General features: G+C 42.5%; 1 protein-coding gene and 1 pseudogene across 1 annotated transcript in view; one reads left to right on the forward strand and one right to left on the reverse strand.

The window, feature by feature from the left end:
• Window positions 1–1,767: 1,767 nt before the first annotated feature.
• Window positions 1,768–27,260, reverse strand: part of Ccdc148 (coiled-coil domain containing 148) — a 188,046-nt gene continuing 162,553 nt past the window's right edge. The window contains exons 12-14 of the mRNA XM_036184725.1: window positions 9,946–10,063; window positions 7,769–7,909; window positions 1,768–3,014 (exon numbers count right to left, since the gene is read on the reverse strand). Of these exons, the coding sequence (XP_036040618.1) occupies window positions 2,868–3,014; window positions 7,769–7,909; window positions 9,946–10,063 (406 nt within the window). The 3' untranslated portion in view covers window positions 1,768–2,867. The remainder of the gene's footprint in view (window positions 3,015–7,768; window positions 7,910–9,945; window positions 10,064–27,260) is intronic.
• Window positions 21,539–22,680, forward strand: LOC118582135 (annotated as a pseudogene).

The following is a 27,260-nucleotide window of genomic DNA, read 5'->3' on the forward strand; positions in this document are numbered from 1 at the left end:
AGCCAGGCGGATCTCTGTGAGTTCAAGGCCAGCCTGGGCTACCAAGTGAGTGCCAGGAAAGGTGCAAAAAGCTACACAGAGAACACCCTGTCTCGAAAAACCAAAAGAAAAAAAAAAACAAACAAACAAAAAAAAAAAACAAAAAAAAAAACACCACCTCAGCAGGCAAGCTCTCCAGTCCACACTGACACATGCTTCCTATCTTCTTTTTCTTTCTTTGTTGAGACAGTGTCTGATTTACTTCTATACACCAGAGACTAGGCTTGAACTTCTGATTCTTCTGCTTCTACCTGCCCCGTGCTCCTATTACAGGTGTGTTCTCCCGCACAGCTGTTTTATGCCCTTTTGGCTTTGGAGGCATTGTATCATGTAGCCCAGGTTAGCCTCCACCTATACAGCTGAGGGTGACCCCAAATTCCTGACTATAGCGGGTGGTTGTTTGTGCCATTCCCTGAAGCACTACCCCTAGTAGCTGCTAGGTACCTGCTCCTTGGGTGTGCCCACCAAGGATCCTTAAGACCTGGGATGCTTGTATATGCTCTCTTGTCCTCCACTGTGCCCCACCCCTCCAGGATTCTGCCACCAACTCCTTTACTCTTGTTGTGAGTTAACCCTCAAATAAATTCCTTTGACTATCGAATAGACTCTGAGGATTTATCCCATTACCTGACCTTCCTGCCTCTCCTTTCCAATGCTGGGAGTACAGACCTGTGCCACCACACGCAGCCACCCATTTTCCTGTGGCTACTACATCCATGGGCAGTGCTGATCATCTGGTGGTGGGTACCAGTCATTCCCCGGGGGTATGAAATAAGCATTTTTATCTTTTTGTGTGTTCATTAATCATTTAGACTTCAGATTATTTTCTTTCATTTTACTTAAATATGGTCAGGACTCACTACATTACTTTAATGTCTCTGAAGACAACTGATAAATGTATATTATTTCATCTCTCTGAACTCATTTCTAGATCTTTTTTTTTATATTTCTAGATCTTTAAAATGACAAGAACCATATCATAAGGCTGCAAGGATGATCAAATATAATATGAAAAGCACATACTGATACTAAGCATCCAGTTTGTACTCAATGATTAATAGCTAATATTAATATAATTTTTTAGAAAATAAAGAAAATGGTTAGAGTCTAAATCTGGGCACAGCCAATGGCTAGACTGCTGCCCAGATCACAACTCGGTCCTCCTCAAAACAACACCATTTGACATCTCCCTTTTTCTCAGAACGGCAGTGCTACATGCTAACAAGGCGGCACCAGCTAAGAGTCTTTAGTTATTAAGAAAGTTTAAAAAGAATAAACATTTCAGTAGTTTTGAACGTGATCCCAGGACTCTGGCACAGCTGTCCACATCTGTAAGGATCCACAGGCTCAGCAGCATCTGAATCTTCCTGTTTTCTGTTACAGCAAGTTCTCATGGGTTTATAGTCAGAGCTCCATAAAATAACATTTTTGACCCCTAGAAAAGCCCCCCAAACAAATCCATGCCCACCACTCTCGGCCTCTTTCTAAGGTTCTCTCCACTTTTTGATGAGATATTTTAATGATGCAAAGATCTGAAGTAGGGAGCCATTTGGATGAATTGTGGGATATGGATAAGATCCCCCCCCCCCATAGAACCCCTTATGAAGGCAATGTATACTGACAGGCTGGGTTGATCTTACTTATACTCATGATGCTGGGGAAGCTCATGAAGAGTCCCAGGCAGACTGTTTTTTATGATATTTCTTTTCTCTTTCTGCTTTTTCCTCTCTCTCCCCCCTCATCTCCTGCTCTTCCCTCTCTTCCTCTTTTTTCCAGCAGGGTCTCCTATATTACATGCTAGCTGTAAACTCACTATATAGCCAAGGATGACCTTGAACTGCTGATTCTCCTGATGCTGGAATTATAGGTGTGTGCTACCACATCCAGTTTATAGGGTGCTGGGAGGAGTCAGGGCTTCAGGCAGTATAAGCATGCTCTCTACTGACTGAGCCTTGTCCTCAGCCCTGGATTTTGTGGTTTCCAGAGCATTCTCATCACTACCTAGAGACAACAACCCCATGGCTAGAGGTAGATAGGAAATACATGGACTGACAATAAAGACAAAGAAAGGGGTTAGTCTTCTTAATGTTATTAGCTATTGGAAGTTTTAACAACACCTTTTAAATTTTAGAAATAGCCAAAAATTTATGGGTGAGTTTTATATGAAATACATCTCTTTAAGAAAATCATCTAGGTATTTCTCAGGTAATTTGGAACTTTTGATAATATTTCAAGTACCCTAAAATTTCAGTTTTTCCTTCTAAACAACCACACAGTCATGTCTTCCCAGATATAATCGGTGTTCCCATGATGGAGACACCACTTCCGCTGTCTTCTTCAGGCAAATTTGAAAATGGAGATTGTTCAGCTGACTTGCATGCAGTAAGCATGATGTACCAAGTTGGTTCCTGAACAAGAGAAAGGCTCAATTCCTTCCTTTACAACAAACCAAAAAACAATAGACATATTAGTGATAGTGAAGCTCCCATAACTAAAAGTCAAATGGTAAAATAACAAATTTCTAAAACAATGGAGCTATGGAACATATAATTCCTGCAAATGGTTATTTTGAGCTCCCTTTTATAGGGAAAAAACTTCCAAAATAACACCCCACCAAACGACAACATGTACACCAAAGTCCCATAATTTTGGTGAGTTTGGTAATAGCACATGTTACTTAAAGAAAAACAGAATAGTGCATAAAACTTGGAAGAGTAAAAAAGGCGAAGTTGTTTATAAATGCTGTGGTTTACGTGTCTGGTGGGTTTTAAACATTTAGACGTGGTAACAATCATTATCCATGTCCATATAATCTTTGCACATGCCCTCTAGAGTTTGAATACAGTAGACTCTGTGTCCTTCCTCGGAGGCTTCTGGGGACTGATTTTTGGTAGCATCTCTTTGGCATACAGTGTCTTATGGAGTCCAGCTTCTCGAAGCGCTAACTCAAATCGAAGTCTAGGATCAGAAGTTATCTGCAGAAAAATAAACAACTCACTTAGCTGAAGTAAATTCTATCACTAATTTTCATATTTTCCAAAGTTGCATAATTTTTTAAGGTAGATGGTTAGATGACAAGAAATCTTGCTAGTTCTGCAATTGCAGGGTTTTTACTAAAAATGTCCAAACCATTTTTGATATTATCACTTTCTAGTATATTACTTATTTCCAACATAGGCTACATCCAATATTATATACTACATTAATCAAATACAATATATTAAAATTATTAAATGATGAGATAAAAGAAACTTACTTCAATACTATTATTATTTATTGCAGGCTAGAATCACATAAATAAAACATTATAAAATAAATCTACTTTAATAAATAAAATTAATCTTTGGAATATATTTTAAGAAGCTATCATTAAAAAACATATTAAGTGTATGAGTGTGTGTCTACATGCACGTACATGCACCATATGGGTGTGTAGTCCTTATAGACACTGGAAGAAGGAGAGGTAACTTAGTTAATGAAACTTCCATCACTAAAATTCAAATTGTAAAATAACAAGCAGAAAGAATATGTAGCTATGAAATTTATAATTCGTTGAAAATTGTATTTATGGGAAAAACAACCTCCAAAATACAGCTTCCCAAGTGACAGGATAGGTAACCCCAAGATCTTGGTGAATTTGGCAATACTAATTCCTAGAACTAGAGTTGTTCAGAGTTGTGAGTTGCTAGGTGGATGTCGGGAGCCAAACCCAGGCCCTTTGCAAGAACCCCAAATGCTCTAAACCACTAAGCCATCTCTCCAGCACCCTGAATATGAATATCTTCTGTCAGCCATTTAACTTCACTATCATTTAGAAATGTGTAAATTATGTATAAACACATGGTCATTCCTTGAAAAAGGGAATCTGAGGCTAAATTTCTATTTCAAACAGAACTGGAAAATGCCCCACCCATCCCATGCTAAGTGGGAGGAGACACACAAATAACTTAACTTCAGTTCTCATTTATACATGACTGGACCTTAGTCCCCTTCCTATGAATCTTAAATGTCATCACATTCTTTGTCAATATAAGAGGTGAGCACATATGGATTTATACCCAATTGGAAGTCCAGTCCCTCCTCCCCAAATGATAAGATCATAAGCTTCTGAATATAGCCTCCTTGGTGAGTTCTGAGTGAGTGGAAGTGATAAGATATGCACAAATGACCTGTGGCTGTGTCTCATGTGGTAAAACACAGAGGCATGTGGGTTGCTGCTTCCATGAGGATGGCCTCGGGTAAGAAACAACTGGACAACTTTGAAATCTGACTTAATCTTCTTTAAATCTGAGAGGGAGGAAGAGAGATCTAATCAGACAGGAAGGCCTCATATACACATGCGGAGATGAAGCAGGTCAATTTTGGGATCAGGGGAGTTTGGGCAGAATGCTTTGCCACTGAGGAGCTCTGTCAAGAAAGGAGACTCAGACTAGGTATGGATTTCAAAGTCTTGAAGTCTGTCCTAGCTGGAGCTGTGATGTCTGTTTCTGCATTTAGTATGAAAGTGTGGCTACATAAGAAGATGGATCTGATCATAAAGTCAGAATAAACAAAAGTGGTAGGAAAAGAAGAGATGAAGGGAGGTGGGGTCGGGAGTCTACTGTGACTGTCCAGACATGAAGTGATAAGTACCTAAGTGTGACTGGAAGTAGAGAAGAACCAACTGTGAGAAACTGTGGTGGTATTGTGTTCCCCACACACATTCTAATAAACTTATCTGTGGTCAGAGAACAGAGCAGCCACAATATTAAACATAGAGGATAGGCAGTGGTAGCACATGCCTTTAATCCTAGCATTCCAGAGGCAGAGATCTGCCTGGATCTCCGTGTGTTCAAAGATACAGCCAAGCATGGTGACTCACGCCTTTAATCCCAGGAGTGATGGCAGAAAGCAAAAAGGTATGTAAGGTGTGAGGACCAGGAAATAGGCAGGTTAAGCTTTTAGGCTTTTGAGCAGCACAGTTCAGCCGAGAGGAATCCAGTCTGAGGAAACAGGATCAGCTGAGGAATTGGCAAGGTAAGGTAGCTGTGGCTTGTTCTGCTTCTCTGATCTTCCAGCTTCACCGCAACATCTGGCTCCAGGTTTGTTTTTATTAATAAGAACTTTTAAGATTCATGCTATAAGAAATACTCTGAAAGGAAGAAGTAATGGTAACCAATCAGAAGCAGGGCTGGGGAGTGATGGGTGTGAGGCTAGGAATAACCCAAAGGTCCTTGTTGGAGAGACAAGTGTTTGAGCATAGAACCCAGGTTTTTCCTCTTCTGTCCGCATTTATTCCCACTCGCTTTTAAGAGTCACATTCCCTCTGTGATCTGTGTACCGCTACCTCCTAAATTCTGCCCAGGATTCACCTTTTTCTTCAGTTCCAGGGCTGTGAAGCTTTAATATTGTTCATTATTCATCTGTTTTCAGTAAAAAGTAAACAAAGAGAGGAGGTTTCTCCTCCCCAGAGGCCAATAATCAGGTTCTCAAAAGCATGCTTTACACCTCTCCACCCTAAAGAAGACATGAACACAACTAATTCTTCCCAGGCTTCTTTTCCCTTCTGTATTCTTACTTGGTTAACGGCAGATCTGCAAAATGGCAATAATCTGTTGAATTACTGCTGAATACCAGGCAATGTTCTAGGCAGTTCATATTTATTATTTCTAATTCTCACAAGAACTTTGCAAGTAATTATTTTAAAGATGAAGAAAACAAACATAAAGATGTTAATGGCTTGGGCAAGTGCACATAACCAATAAATCGAGTGTGTGGCTTTGAATCCACAATGCTGGCTCTTCACAGTGGTAGTTGTCTGGCTTGGAATCACCCTCACTTGCAACCTCCTCCCTCTCTCCAGTCAATTTCCCCATTTGGGATACAAGGATAAAACACAAATGTCATTATTCAACTTAACCTGCTTTAAAATGTCATGTCTATGCGCAGGATCAAGGTCAGATGTCTGAGTAGAAAGGCTTATTGTGCATCGCAGTTGGGCCCTAGCTCGTTTCTGCTCTCATGTTTCAGCACTGTGCCCCTGCCCCCATTCAAGGAAGGGCCTCCTTTCCTTCTCCCTGGGAAACCCTGGTGGCTTGGTCAGCTCTCTAGGACTTTGCCTTCCTCTGAGTTTAGTCCATTTAGGGTGCAGTTGCCTCCCCACTTTGGCAGCTGGTTCTGGAGGTATACCCACACATTCTTATAAGGAACTCTCCCTAGGCACACTAACCTTTTCCCCCTTTAAATTGTAAATCATCTTGAATGAATTTAGCAGCTACTGCCCCAAATCTTGAAGCTCAGATCTCCATGTCTCTAACCTGCCAGGCAGAGTTGACCATTCTCTCTCCATATGCAGCACAGAACTGGCCTTACCATTGCCCATTACTTCTGTATAGGATACTCTCCTTGGCCTGGCCCCTCTCCTCCCTTCCTCCAGGAAGGATAAGTCTGGCCCATTGGGAAAGAGCCCAGAGCTACGCTCACACGGAACCAGAATATAGCTATCAATCTCATAAACACCTGTTTGATTACCAGTGCACAAAACTTTCACCTTGCTGTTCACTCTTACATGTGCAGCACTCAGGAGGAGGCACTGTGGATTCACCTGGCAACAGGTGTCTTGAGATGTGGGCTTTTTTTCTCTCTAGGTCTGTAAAATTCATGTCTTCTTTCTCCCTTAATTTTGGTGATATCCATTCATTCATATGTCCTATTTCCCACCCTGCCTCTGCTAGATGTCCTTTTGAATATTCCCTCTCAGTTCCAGCCACAGCTAACACAACGTCTAAGCTGCTAACAATGGCTTTGTAATCCCTCAAGGGTGTTTCCACAGAAGATGTCTTCTCCTTAGCTCTAAGAACAGAACTTGGGACAGCTGTCTTCCATACTGCCTGTCATTCTTATTTGTTGCTTATTTAATGGATTTATGTTGTAAATTTAGATATAAATTCTTAATACAACAATAGAGAAATCTTTGAACTATAAAACAATATCAATAACTGTGGTGATATATTGTGCATCCTAATAAAGCTTGCCTGAGAATAAGAGGACAGAGCCAGCCAGTAGATTAGACAGAGGCCAGACAGTGGTGGCACACACTCTTAATCCTGTCACTTGGGAGGCAGAGATCCATCCCGATCTCTGTGGGTTCAAGGCCACACTGGAAATGGAACCAGGCAGTGGTGGCATACACCTTTAATCCCACTACTGGGAAGCACACATGTCTTTAATCCCAGGAAGTGATGGCAGGGCAGAGAAAGATATATCTAAAGGGTGAGGACTCAAGAGACTTTCAGTCTGAGGATTCATGGGAACAGGATCGGTTGAGGAGTTTGCAGGGTGAAGTTGGCTGTGGCTTGTTCTGTTTCTCTGATCTTTCAGTTTTCACCCTAATATCTGGCTCCAGGTGTGGTTTTTTTTGTTTTTTGTTTTTTTTTTTTTTTTTTTTTTATTAATAGGATCATTTAAGATTCGAACAAGAAGTAACCTTTTTTATATCAATGACTTTTGAATAAACCACTCTAATTTTTTTCAGTGATAGACATGATTTTAGACTGTTTTATGTCACAATTCTATAATATTTAGATTCATGCAGTAATTACGTACTAGCATTTAGAAGTAAAAAATGCTAATATATGGGGTATTGAAATGAAAACCTTGAAAATAATTTGGAACTCAAAGCACACACTTCAGCATTTCTTCCTACTCTCCACATGGCTTTTGCAGCAACCCTGCTAATTCCCATCATTACCTGCTGCTCATTGTATGTAGTCAGTGTGAACAGTGGCTTTTGCAGGATGAATTCATCTTCACGTTCAGTGCCTGTCCTGGCTTTCCATGCCATGGTTTCTGACATCATTCTGACTGGATCAGAGTGAACAACAACAGCAACCTGAGAGCAGAGAGAGCACAGCCATCCAGAAGAGGGGACAAGTAAGTGCTTCTGGGTAGGATTACAGGTTTGTTTAATGACCGTTAAAGAAGTGTTATGAAATATGAAACTGTGGAGGAAAGAGCAAAGGAATGTTCAGTCCAGGCCAGTCCCAGAGACTTACAAAGGAGCTAAACACATGTCAAACAAGGTATTTAAAGATTATGATCACATGCTAATGATTAAATAGTCACAATTATGATTGGTTTCAGATACAAATTTATCTGTCTGATAAAAGTCCAATGGAATCCTACATAGAAAACCTGTATATTCATTCTGTCATTGAAAATGACACAGCTATTGATTGAACTATGGTGATATGTACCAATACCATGAGGCTTTCTGGTGGAGTTGATTGTGCCCTCATTACTAGACAAGCTGGGTGAATTCCACTGGAGGAGGCAAGTAGACTCCATGGTACTATTAGAGACAATGAGTTACCTTTCTACTGTAAAATTGCAGAGTGATTTTAACACAAAGTCATTGTCCTATGTAGTAATAACAGTTCTGACCCAAATCTTAATGAAAAGAAGGCACAAATTTTGTCAGTCATATGCACCATTACTAACACTGGCTTGTTAATTCTGCAAGTCAAGAATTCAGATGAAGTAAATGGTATGTTAAGGCCACTTCAAAACTGTAATAAAATGACTGGGGTCAAATTTAATTATTACAGGTTTCCTAGCTCAAATGCCTTATACTACAACTCTAAACACTTCTAAACAAGTGATGGAAACAGAAAACTTCTTCCTTCAAAGGACTACTGGATAGAAGGAATTCTACTCACACAGATTGTGTAGTTTATCAAAGTTATATTTATAACAAGAATGTATTTAGTAATTGTGGCAGTAAGTCTGTCTCCAGAAAGCCACAGCATGTAATTTTTTGCTAATGATTGAATAATTTGTTTTTTTTTTTTTAGATCTAGAACAAACAGAATTTATCTTCTTATACTTTGAATTCATCTCTACAGACCATTTTATTGAAGAGGATGAGGATGTGAGAGCCGTCTCATAGGAGTCCCAGCTGACACTTAGTAGCTATATGACTTTGGAGAAAGCACCTGACCTCTTGATTTCCTCTTTTACAACATAGAGGTATTAAAAAGACTTTCCTCACAGGGATGCTGAGGAGGTTAAGCCAAGTTTCCCCTGAGAGCATTGGGCTTTGCAGTCAGTAAGCATTCATAAATTTCATCTCCAGTTGCTACAACCAACGGGGCAGGTACTACCATTATTATTCCCATTTTCCAGACAAGGAAATGGACACAAGGCAGATTAAGGTTTTCCTGCCATTGAGTACTTAGCCAGCTGTCCCAGGGTTGAAGGAGTCCCAAGGTCAAGTCTCATCCATGGCTCTGTAGGATCTCTACTCACTTAGAAAGAAAACTACATATTTACTTTCCATTGGTTAGGCTGTGTAGTTATCAGGTCCAAGTTTAGAAAAATCACCAGAGGAACCAACTCACATTTTCCAGTCTCTTAAATCCCTGTGTTTGCCATGTACTGTCATCTACTCTCATCTACTTTGCCTACTTTTTATTAGGCAAGGCAATGGAGGCTTTTATTTCTGTACAAAAGGGGTATTTGTAAAGTGTTACTGAACAGGCTTATTGACTGTGGGATTTTTCCAAGCAAAGGTTCTCACTCTAGAGTGGAGTAGCTTGCTCTACCACATTTTTGAGGACAGTCCTTTGACTGGAAACAGAGTTTCACTGCTGAAAACAGATACTGTTTAGTTAATGAACTAGAGGAGATATGGACACATTTAGATCTTGGGAGAGCTTTTTAAATGCTGCTGATAAACTTCTTTAAATATATTAAGAAGCTGGACCTGGTTCAACATAAACCTAACTGGCTCCTGGGAATGAAAACCATGTCCTAGTTTGGAAAAGTTACATTTTATATAGCAGATGTCATGAAGTAAGTCCCAGTAATAATATCATTAACACACTTGGAAACATTAAAAAAAATTTTAAATTTCCAAATTGAAAACACCTGTTTTCGAAGGGCTTCCAGCCGCCTCTCTCTCTCTTCTTCTTCCTGAACTTCTTGAAGTGCCATGTGTTTTCTCTCCATCAAACGCTTCTCCAACAATTCTTGTCTATATTTAACCCTTTGGAAAAGAGACACAGGACAGGTAGGTGTGCCGTAATTAACTCATCCAGTGCACAGATAAGAGATCAATGCGAGACATCTCAGAGAGGACATCCCTCCCACTGGTTTTCACTTGTTTTGATTTCCTATATCCAAACAATAAGAGGCAATGCACAGTGATTCTAGTAACCAGAGAGATACAGGAAAGCCTGGAGTGAAACCCAGCTGAGCTCTGTGTTCGCTGTCACCACTGTAAACTCTGACCCTGTCAGCTAGCTGCCAAAGCCACAGCTCCAGTGCCCTGAGCAACAACCACCCAACCCCGAGTTATGACATGGCCTTCTGATGTCGAGCTTGAACCCAACTTGAGTTATAGATTGTATCCGTGACTAAATGAGCATACTTACAGAAAGCAGGGAAAAATAATTACTGTAATAATGTACTGAAATTATTTAGGTTATTATTACACTGCACTTCATATATAGTGTGGTTCAGTGAAGTGGGCTTTTGGGCATGTTAAGAAACTTGAAAAATTGCACTCTGACATCTGTAGATGGCAGCAAAAACATGGCTTTTTCCCTCCAGCATTTGTCTTTCATCTCCTTTCAGATCATCAGATGTGAAAACGTAGCTCAGTGCTATGAGCTCACCTAGCCCTCTCTGTGGCCTGCATTGGAGTAGCCTCGATTATTGTCAAGACAAATCTATTGACTTACAGAGAGGAGATTCACCATTTCACAAAGCAGGCACCTGAGCTCTCAGGAGGATTGTCTTCTTCCACTGACAGCTTACTTTTAACTGGCTTTGTCACATTAGTCACAAATGCCCTTTGCCCTTACTACGCACAGCAGTATTTTCTATGGTGGCATTTTCGCCAGACCTTCCACGTTGTAGGTTCTGATATTTGCTGAGTGCTCCCGAGGCAGAGGTCTTGTATGTGCTTTATGATTTCCTTTTTAGGCTTCATAACAATCACACGTAGGGGTATAATTTTGTATGTATAATTTTGTCTTTTAGAGATACAGAAATGGAGGCCCAGACAAATGGTGTAATTTGTCCAAAGTCTCATGCTCATTAAGTAGCAGAGCAGAAACATAACCCAGAATGACTGTTTTCAGCACCCAAGCTTAGCCTCCACCCTCTCACCCCCTGCAATTAACCTCTGTGCTGTCCTCTTCCCCAGATCTCTCTTCCTACACCAATTGCCCCTAAACACCTACTGTGCTAGACAGTGTGGGCATGCTGAGAAAAAGTCTTCCTTAGATGTTTCTGAGTTAACATAGAAACAAGACGTGCCTAAGAACCAAACAAGGAGTTTGCAGGGAGGTACAAATATGGTCTCCTGGAGTTGGAGAAAAGTGAGATGGCCACTTGTTGGATTGGTGAGGTATTGTTCAGGCTGTAACAAAAGCTTCATGGAGGAGGAACATTTGAGCTGGATCCTGAGGATGAGGATTTGCAAAGGCGAGGAGTGTAAGAAGAGAGGATGGGACAGTGAGTGTGAGGTTGGCACTAAAGAATGGGCACCCGTCTTGTCTTATCCCTGTCACTGAGAGCATGGGGCCAAGTGAGTACATGGCAGCAGAGAAGGGAAGAGCTGGGATCGGCTGGGGCTGGCAGTCATACCATCTCCTCAGATGTGCTCCTGGGAGAGAGAGGCTCTTGACATTCTGCTGGCTCACAGAGGGCAATAGAAGAGAAGCACAGGGAGAGGACAGAAGGGAAGCATGGGAACCAGAAAAGTCACAACAATGTCTGAGAAGGCAATCCTGGACTCCTTTGAAGGTCATGGCCATACCACGCTCTTCTGCATCTGCAGTCTGTACCAACCCAACCTGTGGACTCAAGGGCCACAGATCAGCAGGCTCCCTCTCTCCCCTCTCTCCATGTGGGAAGCTGTATTTCCCATTCTCTCCATTTTCACTAAGGCATGACACAACACAACCTCCTTAATGAGGTTCTACTCAATTTAAGCACTGGGTGTGAGCTAAGTGAACTTCTGCGAAGGTTCAATTAAAAGATACCCTGGGACTTGCCAATTACCATATGCTAATTCTCAGAACCTTGGAAAGTTTCTCTTTCTGTGGGATATACAGGTTGCTTTGTCTGCAACAAAGTTTTTGTCTGCTGTGTGGGGAAAGCAATAGCCATTCCTGCCAGGGGAGCTTGACTAGTGAGTGAGGAAGAAACTGCAAATGAGACTATGGCATTTATTTATGCCTGTATCCACGAAGAAGGCTGCCTTACAGTTCATTCTGAGGCTCATTTTTCACTCGATAGATATTTATTGAGCTCACTGCCAGCCATGAATCAAATATTGCATTAGACATATGCAGTGCCAAGTCAACATGGGTGATAGGATCCTGTCTCCGCACAGCCGTCACTCCAACAGAAGTTTCAAGACAGGGCAACTGTGAGATGGGGCTTTGAGGTGACAGTGAGGCAGAAGCCATTGGGGGAGGTATCTTTGCCAGACTTGGGAGCATGTCTGAGAAGTATTCTGAACTGGAGACTCAAAAGAGGAATCCCTTCCAGCCAAGGGGGAGAAAACAGAAAGAGTGGACTCTGAAGAAGGAAGTTATCATGTGGGAGTCCAAAGATGAGAGACCATGGTGGGCTTGAGGAATTGAAAGGAGATCCATTGAGACAAAATGCAAATGCGGCAGGATGAAGGGTGACATGACCTTGGGCTGAAGGTGTGATATAGCCACACTGTGGGGCTTTGTGGGCAGGAGGGATCTTGCTCAGAGAACTGGGATGGTCAGAACCCTGCAGGGGGATGCAAGACAGATTACAAGGAGGCAAAGTAGAGCAAGCTAGCTCACAGCTGGTAGTTTCTCATCCTATGAGAGGAAAAAGAGATATGGCAGAAAGTCAGAGAAGACATGGATTTAAGACCTGGAAGAAATAAAATAGAAGAGAAAGTATTGGCTTGTTTTGAAAGGGCAAGGATAGGAAGAAATTACAGTATCACAGCAAGTAAGGGTGTCTTGCCCTGAGACTGGAAATTTAAATGAGAAACAGGGAAAAGGTTCAGATCTAGTACAGAACTGGTTCTTGAACCAGGGCTAGAGAAGGATGGGGAAACTCTATCAGCAGATTGGAACTAGAGTCACAGGGAAGATGGCTGCCCTCTGGGATAAGTGTAGGGGCTGAAGAGATGGCCTCGAATTTAAGAGCACTGGCAGCTCTTCCTGAGGTCCTGAGTCCAATCCCCAGCAACCACATGGTGGCTCACAACCATTTATAGTGGGATCTGATGCCCTCTTCTGGCATGCAAGTACACCTGCAGAATAATCATACATTAAAAAATATATATGTAAATAAATAAAGTTAGAAAGAATTTTTTTTGAGATAGGGTTTCTCTTTGTAGTTTTGGAGCCTTTCCTGGAACTCACTTTGTAGCCCAGGCTGGCCTTGAACTCACAGAGATCTACCTGGCTCTGGCTCCTGAGTGCATAGAAGGAATTAAAAAAAAAAAAAAGATAGAAGGAAAGAAAAGAAGAAAGGAAGAAAGGAAAGAAGGAAGGAAGGAAGGAAGGAAGAAATAGATTAGGACTGATTTCCAAGGAAACAACACTTAAGAAAGGGACAGAGAAAGAGGAAACTATTTAAGGAAATAAGAATAAACAGTCCAAAAAAATTATAAAAGTATAAACAGTCCCAACAAGGTAAGGAAAATGAGATCTAAAATGTCAAATGCTACAGAAAGATTGATTATAATACAAAGCTATTATTGCACTGAACTATGGGGAGTTGCTGGTGATGTTGGCCAGAGCAGACAGTGGTGAGGTGGCTGAAGACTTAGAGGGAAGGAAAGGAGGAGGAGCAGTAGAGAAAACCTCTTAGTGAGACTGATGTGGTTGAGAGCCAGACACGGGGCTAGGCTGCAGAAAGGCCCAGCCCACAGGGAATATACTCAAGGTTATTCAGATGACCTTAACCTTTGAGAAAATTCAAGGGCACGGGCAACACAGTGAGTCTAAATTTTCACAGATGCTGTGGCTCCAACTCAGACAATACTTTGCTTAGAAGTCGCAGACTCCTGGCACTCCTTCTGCTCTGGATAGAAAGCTGTCTTTTTCCTGAAGAGAAGTGATGCAGAAAAGAACTCCTGGGAGAAAGCCAAATACTCACATATTCATGGGGAAAGAAAATGGCAACACAGTAAAGCCAATCATTTGGAAAATTTTCCACATAAATACTTTTAGTCATTTGAGGTAGCAGATTTTCTCCAAATTAAACTGTTGCTATGAAAGTCAATGTCAGGAAATGGCTAAACTCAATAGTTTTAAGCTGTGCACTGAATCCCCAAACAGGAGCCTTGCATTCATTTCTCACTCTATTTTACGCTCCCTGAGTCTACACAGGTGGAGAGTGCCGCAAAAGAGGCATTTGCAACTTCTCTTGGGGGAGGAGAAGCATCATACTGTTCACAAGCAACAGCTGCAGCCAAGTCAGGCCAGGCATTAACAATAATCTGAGAAGGACTTTAAGCTTCCAGGCCCTTGGGAGGTTGGAGGGATGGTAAGCTTTCCTGTAGAAGTAGAGAATCCGTGTGTCATCAAGGAGACTTGACTATGTACTGCACTCTAAGAAGTGAGCAGACCTCAAGGTGCGGCAACACCTGGTGTCACTGAGCCCTCAGGAAGACGGAGGGAAGCTTATATGTGAAAATCCAGGTCTTCTGCCTATCTGGAATCATGGGGTAACTTCACTCTATACATCTATGGCAAACAAGGGGGGAGGCTTGCCACAAAGGGCACACAGCGGCAAGCACTTCAATTAAGAAACAAGAACAGGGGCTGGCAAGATGACTCAGAGGTTCAGAGTACTGGCAGCTCTTCCAGAGGTCCTGAGTTCAATTCCCAGCAACCACATGGTGGCTCTCAACCATCTATAATGAGAGCTGGTTCCCTCTTCTGGCATGCAGAAATATATGCAGACAGAATACTGTATACATAGTAAATAAATAAATCTTTAAAAAAGGAACAAAAACAGTCTCGTAGGACAACATAAGCAAAAGATAAAATAGAGCAGAGGGCCAGAGATTTAGTTAGGGTGCAGTACCCAACACTGAACTCTCCCACTGCAGTGTACCCGGGAAATGATTTGCTCTGCTGAAGTAAACTCTGTTTATAAACAAACTTCCTTCACAGAGCTGAAGCCATGAACGTGAGTATTCAACATGATAGTGTTAGACAGGTACCTGCTGAGGCCTCTCTACCAGAGGGACTGTAGCAGCAGTGTCTTAGGGAATGGGTGTTTACCTGTTGGGAAATCAATTCTGGGGTCATACCTCACTCCAAAGATTATTCTTCCCACCAAATGGATGAGAACCCCCATTAGTTGTAGGGTACCCAGGGAATGGTATGTAACTAAAAACAGAGGTGAGTCAGGAATCCTTCCAAATAGGAGTCTGTCCAGGGCAAGCCCTGAAGCTCTGGATTACAGCACCTCACTTCAGTCCTCCAGCCCCACAGAAGGGAAATCGGCTCCACTCAACTCCGGGAAGAGTGTCAGCAGAGATGGATCCCCACCAATGGTTATGTGAGTACTGACTCAAGGTGGTACCATCCTGGTACAGATGTGCATGAGGCAGGAACCAAGAGGACTCAGAGCACTTCTATAGAACCAGGAACAGATGAACCAGGCCCGCCCCAAACAGAGGCCGTTCTTCCAGCTTGTTCCTTTGTGAGATTCCTGGAACCCAGTTCCTGGCTCAGTATCAATGCAATTCATCAACACCGCTAAATTTCCACCTCCTCAGTGCCAAACACTACTTCAGGTGTTCAGGATACAGCAGTGGAGAAAAGGAAAAGAAATGTTCCCACACCGTGATGTTTTACATGATTTGTGGTTTGCTTTGTATATAGATGACTAAGTCGACACTCTGGCAAGGGCCACGTTGTTCTCAATAAGTTAGTGTTGGACCATCACATCCTGGGTTGGAGAGCCATTTCTTGAATCACTATGGGACAATGGTTCTTAGCTGTGACCATAATTAGAACCACTGGAACTTACCAAAAATGGATGCCAGGGCACTACCAATTCCATCAAATCCTACTGGTGGGGACCAAACACTAATACTTGGTTAGACATTCTCCTAGCAGTGAAAAGAGCCCAGGCTGAAGATAATGGCAGCCTGAGCCTAGAGGCTGTGCAGCTGGCTGCCTCTACCCCTGAGCCTCTGATTCAAAGATAGCGAGTGGAGCCTGCAATGAGCATTTTCAGTATGTTTCTGAATGATACTAATACTGCTGGCCTGGGGACCACATTCTGAGAACTACAACATAGTTAAATATATACATTAAAGGGACTTTACCTGACTATTGTTATCAAGACAAAACCAGGTACAAATTACTACCTAGGCAGGGCTTATTTCTGTCTGTGTGCTTCACATCACAGTTACATGCTTCGGGGTTAATCCCAACTGGAAATTTCTGATGCTCTTGGCATTCAACCCTGCCCTCTCCTACCTGCCTGTGTCCCCAAAACATATAGAAGGCAGGCTCCCTGGGTGACCACAGCCTTCTCAGGCTTGGGTCGGAGTTGTTGACGGGCAGTCTTGACAGGGGTTCTTACAAAGCTTGTTTTCCCCGCAGATGAACAAAACAAATCTTGATGACAGCTGAAAACCTCAGGCTCATATTTAGAATCAGTGAACTCAAGGCAGAAGAGGAGGCATGTGCTGCCTTTTCTGGGGATAGTCATTTGAGCCACAAAAAGATGGGTATTTTATCACCAGCAGCAAAACCCACAAATGAAAGTGAGGTCCATTTCCTGTTGGTTAGAGTAATTTCTAAGCCAGGTACCCAAATCACCTTGAGATGGAATATGGTCTTGACCTGGGGATGCAGGATTGAGAGCAAGGAGGACAAGGTGTGACCTGAGGGACCCAGGAAGGGCATTGCAAATGTCACATTGGCCTTTCCCCATGTGAATCCAACAGCCAGTTCTACCACTGTTTATTTACCCATCTCCAAAACCATTCCTAACTGTTTCTATGTGACTTTCCGTAATCCATTTTAGATCTTTACATATCCTCGAAGTTTTTCCTGCACAACTCTTTGCCAATAATATTATAAGTGGGAGTAGGGAATATAAACTGTGGAATCTACAGAGATTTTAAAATAATAATAAAACTGAAAAAAGGATTTCTTTTCCCAGTCATTATGTACCAGAAATCTTAACACACTTGACAATAAAATATCCCTCCCCTGGACCACATTCCATGACCCACTCTTAATTGCTCCTATCTACAAGTATTCTCAGTTCAAAACCAGTGCTTCCAGATGACAATACTTCCTTCGTGGCAGCCCCTTCAAATGGAGGCTACCTAGGGGAGCTGATTGCTTTGATCCCCAGTGACAATCTCAGAGATTCCCCCACTGACTTTACAGTTACATGGCCGTCTCTCTACCATGGTCCTTGGGCTCACATACTGGCTGTCCAGGTCACATTCACCACTGAAGGACAGTTCTTTGAAACTATAACCAACAACCTTTTCTTTCCCAATGGCCCTACCTCTTCCTCAACCTACTTCCTTAGACCAACTTGGAACTTAGCATCAGTTAAGACTGTTGCCATGGGAGATGCTGTTGATGATACCGACCTTTCAGCTCACTGTTACCTGCTGAGAAAGACTGCAGACAGCACATCCCTGGGGATTCATTCCTATGGACCGCCTAGCAGCTCCCCACTTGCTTTCAAATGGTCTTATCCTACCTACAGCTTTAGCTCAGCAAATTTTTCATTTCTCAATGTTGTTCATTGGGTTCTGTGTACCAGACACAAGGCTAAGCCTCTCTTTCCTAAAGTTCACAGTATTTAATTCTCCCTCTGCTTTTTCTCCCAGACATAGCCAGGTTTTTATTGCATTTTCTTCCTGGCTTTGGAACCTTAGCCTGAGGGTCACCAACATCCATGGATTAGCTTGCTTTCTTTTCTCTGGACATCTACTCTGCCAATCCCCAGCCTAATTCTTTGCTGCATGTATTATACACTGATTTAGAGCTTTACAGGATATTCATCACATTCCATGAACATTCTGTTTACTCCATCTGTTTTGGCATTCACCTTTCTTAGTTCATGTGTAAGTCGTTCCCCTCTGGAGCAGAGAAAAGCTCAGCGCCTGCTTCACTGGAAAGGCCTTTGGCATTCCTTTCTCATGCCTTGTCCTGATGACTTTGCCAAGGTTCCTCTTCTCCCATCTCTGGCTCTTCTTACCACAAGCTTAGCTCCTGTTCCTAGGATCATGCTCCAGAAATGGACTTCTTCCTTGCTTTTGTTTCAGTCTCCATCTCTAACCACCCAGTTCATGGTCTTCTCCCCCACACACAAGTTCTTCAAGTGGGTTGAGAAATGTGTCTATTGAATCGGACTCCCTTGTCTGACGCCATCTTCCTTTCCTTATTCTTTCTACAGAATCGTTTTGTAGTTGAAGAAGCTGTTCTCTCTTCTTTGTGCATGCTGGCTGCAGTCTGTCCTCTGCTCACTCCCCTCTCTGGAAACAACTCTCTTCAATCTTACCACAGACTCCAAATTGTTCGCTCAGGGGTCTCTTTCAGAGCCTCTTCCTGTGAGAACTGTTTGCAATGCCCATACTGACGGCCACCTCTCTCCTAGAATGTGTCCTCTCTTTTGTGCTTCACCCCCAAAGCTCTATCACTGGCTCCTTTGCAACTGTCTACCCAAGGCCCAGCATGAATCTTCTTATTTTCTCAATTGAAATAAAAAAAAAAAAAAACTTCTCAGAAACTGGACTCCAAATGTAGTTAGGTCACTGAAAGCCTTAAACTTTCCTCTCCTTCAAAGCTGCAAATCCTTTGATCTTTTTACCTTTCTTCCTGTAAGTTCAGGATTACTCTCAGACAAATCCCCCAAGAACAACTGTGCTACAGTGAAGGCTAAATGCAGAGCTACTGACTTACGGGCAGTGAGCAGAGTTGGCATATAACCAACTGACATCATCTTGTATAAACCTAGGAACACACTCAGGACAAGTCTAAACAGAAATCCAAAGGCCTCTTGACAGCCCCTTAGAGGTGAGCCACATGCATCTTGGGTAGAGCCAAGATTCTGTACAATCAATTATCTAGGGATCACTAGAGCTAAGGACAGAGAGTTAAATTTGTAGGGCTAAGAATACCTTATAACTTGAATGTCAAAATTTTCAACCTAAAATATTCATAGTAGAGTCATTTTAGCTACTTAAAAACCTAAGAAAATCACTCACAGAATGTATTACTTTGAGCAGTATGACGTCGTGGAGCTAAGAAAGTCTCTTATATGCTTAAGGAAATGACTGAGATGGCTTCCTGTTTAGATATATTAACCAGAAACTACCTTATAAGTTAGCGATGTCTTCTAAAAATAATGACTTAAATATTAAAATAGTTGACTTTTTAGTCCTTTCCTTCTAACAGAAATTGAAAACCAGAGCCAACTGCCTATTATGGCCAAATCTAGAAGTTAATAATTAAACTGCACTGTGGTAGACATCTGTTGTTTTGAATCTCTCTTGCATTTACTGTGGAGGTTGAGAATTGTCTCCCAGAGGCTCGGATATTTGAATATGTGGGCCCCAGTTGGTGGGGCTATTTGGAGAGGTTTAGAAGGAACAGTCTCACTGGAGAAAGCTTGCCACTGGCTGGGGGAGGGGAGTCTTTGAGATCTTAAAGCCTGGCTCTATTTCCAGTTTGTTTCCTCTGTTTGTGCTCCCAGATGAAGATGTGACCTCTGAGCTAGCTTCCTTCACTCTAGCTGCCATGCCTGCTGCTTGCTGCCATGCTTTCCCACCATCATTGATGGGCTCTTCTTCCTCTGGAGCCAAAAGGCGAAACAAACTATTTATTCCTTAAGTTGTGTTGGTCACTGTGGTGGTCTGAATGAGAATGTCCCCATTGGCTCATATGTCTAAGTACATGGTCCCCAGTTGGTAGAACTGTTTGGGAAGGATTAGGAGGTGTGGTCTCATTGGAGGAGGTAAGTACTGGAGGTGGGCTTCGTGGTTTTGAAAAGCTTGTGCCATTCTCCGTGTGTTTTCTCTCTCCTGGTCATGGGTCAAGATGTGAGCTTTCAGATGCTACTTCAGCTGTCTGCCACCTACTACTTCTACTTTACCATCATAGACTCTAACTCTCTGCAGCTGTAGGCCCCAAATAAACTCTTCTGTAAGTTGCCTTGGTTAGAGTGTCTTATCACAACAACAGAAAAGTAACCAACACACTAACCAACTACTATCAATCCTCCCTTGCTGAATTGCATCTTCTTATCCCATGTATGTCTTTTGAGGGACTAATTCAGAGAATTCCTCCCCTTCCTTAGAATAAGGATTTATCTGTGATCAGATATGGTTAATAATAGTAATAATATATTATAGAGATAACCACCGTGGTTGGCTCTAAGTAAGCGTGTGACTTCAGCTGAGACAATCAGAATCTTTGCGATTTATATTGTGGATACCAAAAAAGAAAATCTCTCCCCTCTGAGATCACTATGCTAGAAAGATTTTAACCTGGATTAACCAGGCCTCCTCTTCTTCCTAATGCCCATTCCATCCACATGGAGGAAATCTGTATCAGTGCACAACCAGATGCTGGAAAGGAAGAAGAGGGTAGAAGGAAGGAGGACCCAAAGGAAGACTCTGAGTCTGCATGTGTAAATTTCAAGGACACCAAGGTAGGCCTGATTACCATGACCAGAGGTGAGCAGGGATCCCTGCGGAATCCAGGCAGCATCCCCAAGGGCAGAACTGTGGCAGAGATGGTGCAGGACCTAAGGGAAGCTGCTGGCTGATAGGACACCTGAGGTAGGATGAGCCTTGGCACGGAAAGAGCAGCAGAGGTTTTGAAATCCTCCCTGCAATGAAATGTACAGGGTCTGAGTCCCTAGCAGCAGTGTGTAGCAACAGCACTCCAGGCAAAAAGGTTGAGACACACTAAAAAACAGGCCAGCCTGAGCTCCCAGCAGCAGAGTAAGGTGGAACAGCCCTGAGGGCAGCAATCAGCTCTGCAAGCAGAGCAGCCTACAGAGGCTCCCCGGACTCTGAGTGCAGCATGCAAGGCCACCGGCAGAGCAGGTAGTGGGACCTGAGGAAGCCACATCTCACAGTGGCTGGGTTACTCCCTTGAGCCCATGTGGTAGGAGATGGTTGAGAGCCCTTGTGGCTGAGGACTTGGACTGTAAAAACCTGAATGGAGGAGCTAGCAGCTAAAGCCATGCAGTTTCTGTTTGCTGGCTGTAAGAAGGTCTCTTTTGAGAGGACTCTGCACTGGCCAGCTAACAGCTTTCACCCTGGAGCAGATTGCCTAGGATGGCTACAGACTGCAAAGCACAGCTGTAGCTGAGAGGAAAAGTGCAGGGATTGTTTGAGCTGGCTTGTTGCATTCAGAAGAACTACAGCAAAATTTTGGTTGTGGGTTTCTTCGTATTTGGAATTTTAAGACTAGTAGCAGGTTTTCCGCGTGCAAAAGCCTGAGACTCATGGAGTAGGGGACACCGCAGATTGCCCGAGCCACGCAACCAGAATGCAGTGATGAAGCCAGGTTTTAGCCCCCGTGGGGGCGGCTTTGGTAGCAGAGGAGGCTTTGGTGACAGAGGCGGTAGAGGAGGGGGATGAGGCGGATGAGGAAGCTTTGGCGGGGGGATGAGGAGGCTTTAGTGGAGGTGGAGGTGGAGGTGGAGACTTAGGTGGAGGTGGAGGTGGAGGTGGAGGTGGAGGTGGAGGTGGAGGTGGAGGTGGAGGTGGAGGTGGAGGTGGAGGCTTCATAGGACGAGAAGGTAGAGGAGGAGGAGGTGGACGAGGTGGAGGCTTCCAGTCTGGGAGTGGCCGGGGTCGAGGCGGTGGCCGGGGAGGCTAAAGAGGCAACCAGTCAGGAAAGAATGTCATGGTTTAGCCTTATCTACACGAAGGCGTCTTTATCTGTTGCGGAAAGGAGGATACCCTTGTCACAAAGAATCTGGTCCCTGGAGAATCCGTATATGGGGAGAAGAGAGTCTCTATTTCAGAGGGAGATGACAAAATTGAGTACCAAGCCTGGAACCCCTTCCGTTCCAAGCTGGCAGCAGCAATCCTGGGGGGCATAGACCAGATCCACATCAAACCGGGGGCCAAGGTGCTCTACCTTGGGGCAGCCTCAGGCACCACCGTCTCTCATGTCTCTGATATTGTTGGCCCGGATGGTCTGGTCTATGCAGTTGAGTTCTCCCACCGTTCTGGCCGTGACCTCATCAACTCGGCCAAGAAGAGGACCAACATTATTCCTGTGATTGAAGATGCTCGGCACCCACACAAGTACTGCATGCTTATCACAATGGTGGATGTGATCTTCGCTGATGTGGTGCAGCCAGACCAAACCCGAATTGTGGCCCTGAATGCCCACACCTTCCTGCGGAATGGAGGACACTTTGTGATTTCCATTAAGGCCAACTGCACTGATTCCATGGCCTCAGCATAAGCTGTGTTAGCATTGGAAGTGAAGAAGATGCAGCAAGAGAACATGAAGCCCCAGGAGCAGTTGACACTAGAGCCCTATGATGGGGACCACACTGTGGTTGTAGGTGTGTACAGGCCACCTCCCAAGGCGAAGAACTGAAACTCAGAGCTATCTGGATTGGAAGAAATGTGTGTTGCTACTGTTGCATGTGTAGTTTTTTTTTTTCTATTAAAAGACTCAACTGTCAATAAATAAATAAATAAGACTAGTATCAGAATGCTCTCAGTGAAACATTAAGATTGGTATTAGAACTTTCTTTTTGAAAATTTCAGACTTAAAAATGGGATGGACGGGAGTGATTCAATTGCAATGGGACAATTTTGACTTTACTTACACATATAGGCTCTATCAATTGTGATATTGTTTTGTGTATGCATATGTACTTTATTAACTGTGGTGACTTATGAACTGTTTGTATAGAAATGGCAAAGTTTAGTTTTTTTCTACCCAGGCTCAAGATGCAGCTTTAAAAATTATAAAGAAAAGGGGAGTTAAAATACCTCAGTCTCTTTAATTTTTTTAAAAAGAAAACATTTTCTTGTCACTATAGTAGATTAATTTTAACTTGTGTTAATGTATCCTATGTTGTGTTAGCAAAAATATAAATAGTTCTATTAAGAAATTGCTTTTGGATGTTTGCTAAAGTTTGTAAAATGTACATAGTTCTATTGAGAGTTTGCTTTTGGATGTAAGTTTGTGAGAATTGTAATTATGTATACTAATATTCATGCTAGAATTATGTTAACCTGTTGATATTGATGAACCATGGTATGGTGATACTAAGGAGTTCTTAGATTTGATGCAGTGCATCAGAAGTTTATTGATTTATTTGACGTGGTTACATCAAGAGTTAATTGGTTTTAAAAAGGGCTTGGTATAGCTAAGACCGCTGTAGACATCTTAGACCCATTCAAAAAGGCAATTCCATATTTATTATCATCTACTCCTTTACTAGGAGGCATGGCAACCATAAGGAGTAGGAGTATTGCTATGACCCTTCCAGCTATTTGCAAGCTCTTAGTGGAAAAAATGGCTTCAGAGCTGCATAGTGTCAAGCTCTGGACCCTCCTCTGCCAGAGGCTGGTAGTCAGAGACAGGTAAGTCCTTCTTGCTAACTGTCAACCTAAGAGAGAGTAAACTTGGCAGAAAGTGTATCTTGATGATGGGTAAGGCTGTTTAGTGATGAAAGCAACCTAAGACACAGCCCACCTGAGGGGTTTGAGGGGCCCTTTATATTATTATTAAGAAAGGGAACCTGTGGGAGCCCACAGAGAATATCTAGTGAGAACTTACTCAAGGTCTGAGAATCTGGGCATGCTTTACCCATGTATAAGGAGATGATTTATTCACGGGTGTGTTTACCAGGTGTTTAGAAATGTCTACACTTGGCTGTGGAGTGTGCTTTGATCTTGCAGAGGGGAGGTCTTTTGCCTCTCCCCTTGGCATATTGTAAAAAGCCTTTTGAATAAACCTTCAAGGCTGCTGGGTATTGATCCAGGCCCTCCCAAAACTATCCTGTGTTTTTGTCTTTCTTCTCATTGGCTAGGTCATTCTTTCAATCTAATATTTTCTTATCCCCCTCTCATCCTCCTAAGAACCCTTTAAAAGGTGGGACCTGGACTCTCACAATCTGTGAAAAAAGAGAACATGTATGTTTTAATCTCTATAATAGAACAGCATACCACAAGCTGTACTAGCTGGTAACTTTTAGGGAGTAAGTTAAGTCCTGAGTGAATGTGTATTGTTTTACACAGGCATGGCCATGTCAAGGACCCCAATGTCTCATTCCCATAGACATGACAAAGGCTTTCTCCAGTGAATCTGAGAGGGATGATGGCAAAGCTTTTTTTCTGGTCTGTGTGCCCATGTTGAGTGTGTGCACAAAACTTATGCCATAGCTTTCTCCCTGGATGTTTATGGCCTGAAAACTCTTCTCCTGCAGAGAGTGCTTCTACCAAGATCAGTTAAACCTGCCTCCTAGTTCAGTCATATAGAATAACTGTGTTTCCTTGTTTATTTCTGTTAGTTATGCCATTTCCTGTTGAGCTGTACACAACAACTCCACCTCTCCATTTAACTGTATATAACAAACATGCTGAGTTTTCAGGGTGCTGTGGCTTCTCCATCAGAGAGTCCAGACCACCTGATCTTCTTTTCTGTGGCTATACGTCTGTCACTTCTTCATCTACTCTTTGGCCCTAGTCAGAGTTTCCAGATCCAAGCTATGCAAGGATGTGGTGCCTACTGGTTCATTTTCCAAATTCGTGGAATGTAAATATCCCATTGTATATTAACATGTGGACCATGATATATGTGTGCAAGTAAGTTTGGGAAAACCTAAAACAAAGTAAAACGGTGTCTTCATAGAAGAGTTGTGCATATTATTTACAGTGCTTTGGGGGCATATATACGGAACCTTTGAGAGGAAGGCTTAATGTGCTTATTGTCCAAACTTATTTGATAACAGAAAATTTTTCAGTAGAATCCAGTTTGGAGAGTGTTACTTGCCTTTAATGAGGCAGCAGGAGTTTTCACATATCCCCTTACTGACATGCACTGTGGTTTTGGATGACTTTCTTCATTACTATATTGTATTTCCTACACACACTGACTATGGCTGAAATTCCTTGGTACCTCTGACAACTAACAAAGTATATAAAACATAAAAGAGAAACACCACTGAATGAAAGACAGAATAAACGGTGAATGAAGTGAAACATCAATGCAAAACATCCCGCCAACTACCCCAGGAAACAGGAATTGACAAAATAATTGATATATTAAACATATACCTCCCATTTATACCTATAAAATAAGTATGGTTCTGTAAGATACTTAATCATTTGAGGAGGTGGGAGAGAAGAGGGATTGAAGGAGAACAAACCTCATATCTGATTTCTTTGAAGAATCAGGAAAGTTAAAAGCCAAACCTGGCAGACTTACTAAGACTGGGAGTAGGGAGAAGCATTGCGGGCATGAGCGACACACTGCAGCAGGAAACTTAGAAGGTCGTATTAATAAAATCAAACTTGAGTCTAGGTATTGGAGTGAATGCTGGAAGATCAGAGAAGCAGAACAAGCCACAGCTATCTCCCTTTGCCAGTTCCTCAGCTGATCCTGTTTCCTCAGACTGGAAGCCTCTGAGTCCTTATCCAAATGAATCTCAGCTGAACTGCTGCTCCAAAGCCTGAATGCTTAACCAGCCAAAAGCTTCTAATTTCTGGTCCTCATGCCTTATATACCTTTCTACTTTCTACCATCACTCCCTGGGAACTAAAGGCTCACTTTCTGGGATTAAAGGTATGTGGCACCATGCCTGGCTGTTTCCAATGTGACCTTGAACTCACAGAGATCCAGAGGGAATTCTGCCTCTGGAATGCAAGGATTAAAGGCATGTGCTACCACTGCCTAACCTCTATGTTTAATATTGTGGCTGTTCTGTCTCTGACTCCAGATAAGTTTATTAACATGCACAATATTTTGGGGAACACAATACCACTATAACACACTGTTTTTCCTTTGTCATAAACTGAAAGCTAAAATACAAATTCATTTACTAAACACTTGTATAAGAAAGCACTATGTACAACACAAATATGTGCAATAATCATATTTCTGCAAGGCAAATTAAAAAACCCTGAAGTGATGGTTAGAATTTTTTTTTTTATCACCAAATCAATTGAATTATAAAATGCCTACAGCACTAGTGAGGCATGCCTTTGAGTATATCTGTGAGTGTGTTTCCAGAGAGGATTAACTGAAGAGGTAAAATCCTTCTGAAATAGGGGTGATATAATCCCAGGGGCTGGAGTCCCTAACTGAATAAACTAGAACAAAAAGTAAAATGAACTAAGGGCAGGCATTTCCTTCTCTCTGCTTACTGATCCACTCAGATGTGAACAAGCAACTTCACTCTCCTGCTGCCACAGCCAAGAGCCAAATACTACCAATATTGCCTTTCCTGCCCTGAGCTGTAAACTGCTGCAGAATATTATTTTAACTGGGCAAAGATGTGTTACATTTATTTTTGCTGCAGAATATTACTTGAACTATGTAAAGGTGTATTGCTTTTGTTTATGCTTCATTTGTTTAATGGTGTAAGGGTGTGTGTTTAATTATGTAAAGGATTGCTGCATCTGTTTCACCTTGCCTGCCTGATTGGTCTGATGAGAGATGAACCGCCAATAGTTAAGCAGAGAAAGGATAGGTGGGGGTAGCAGGCAGAGAGAATAAAAAGGAGGAGAAATCTAGGCTCAAAAAGAAGAAAAGGAAGAATGAGAGAAGGAAGAGACAAAGGGGGACACACCCAGGACAAGAAGTCAGGCCACCATCAGACAGACAGACAGACGGACATAGAGAAGTAGCTAAAGTAAGATATACAGAAGAAAGGTAATATGCCCCGAGCCAAAATGTAGAAGAGAAACAGGTTAATTTAAATTAAAAGACCTAGCCAAAAAACATGTCTAAGCTAAGCTGAGTATTCAAAACTAATAACAAATCTCTGTGTCATGAGTTGGGAGCTGGTTGGTGGACTGAAAGAAAAGGCCTGGTACAGTGAACCAAGTAAATCCTCCTCAGGTTTCCTCTTGCCAGGCATTTGGTCATATCCCTGAGCAAACATACAGCTGCAACAGAGCCATGGGAAGGTAATACCCACCAAGTGGGCAACGGTGGAGCCTAATGCTGGATTTTGAGACGCACACACGGAAGCACTTG

The sequence above is a fragment of the Onychomys torridus genome, chromosome 4 (genome assembly GCF_903995425.1).
Source record: "Onychomys torridus chromosome 4, mOncTor1.1, whole genome shotgun sequence".
NCBI classification, from domain to species: domain Eukaryota; kingdom Metazoa; phylum Chordata; class Mammalia; order Rodentia; family Cricetidae; genus Onychomys; species Onychomys torridus.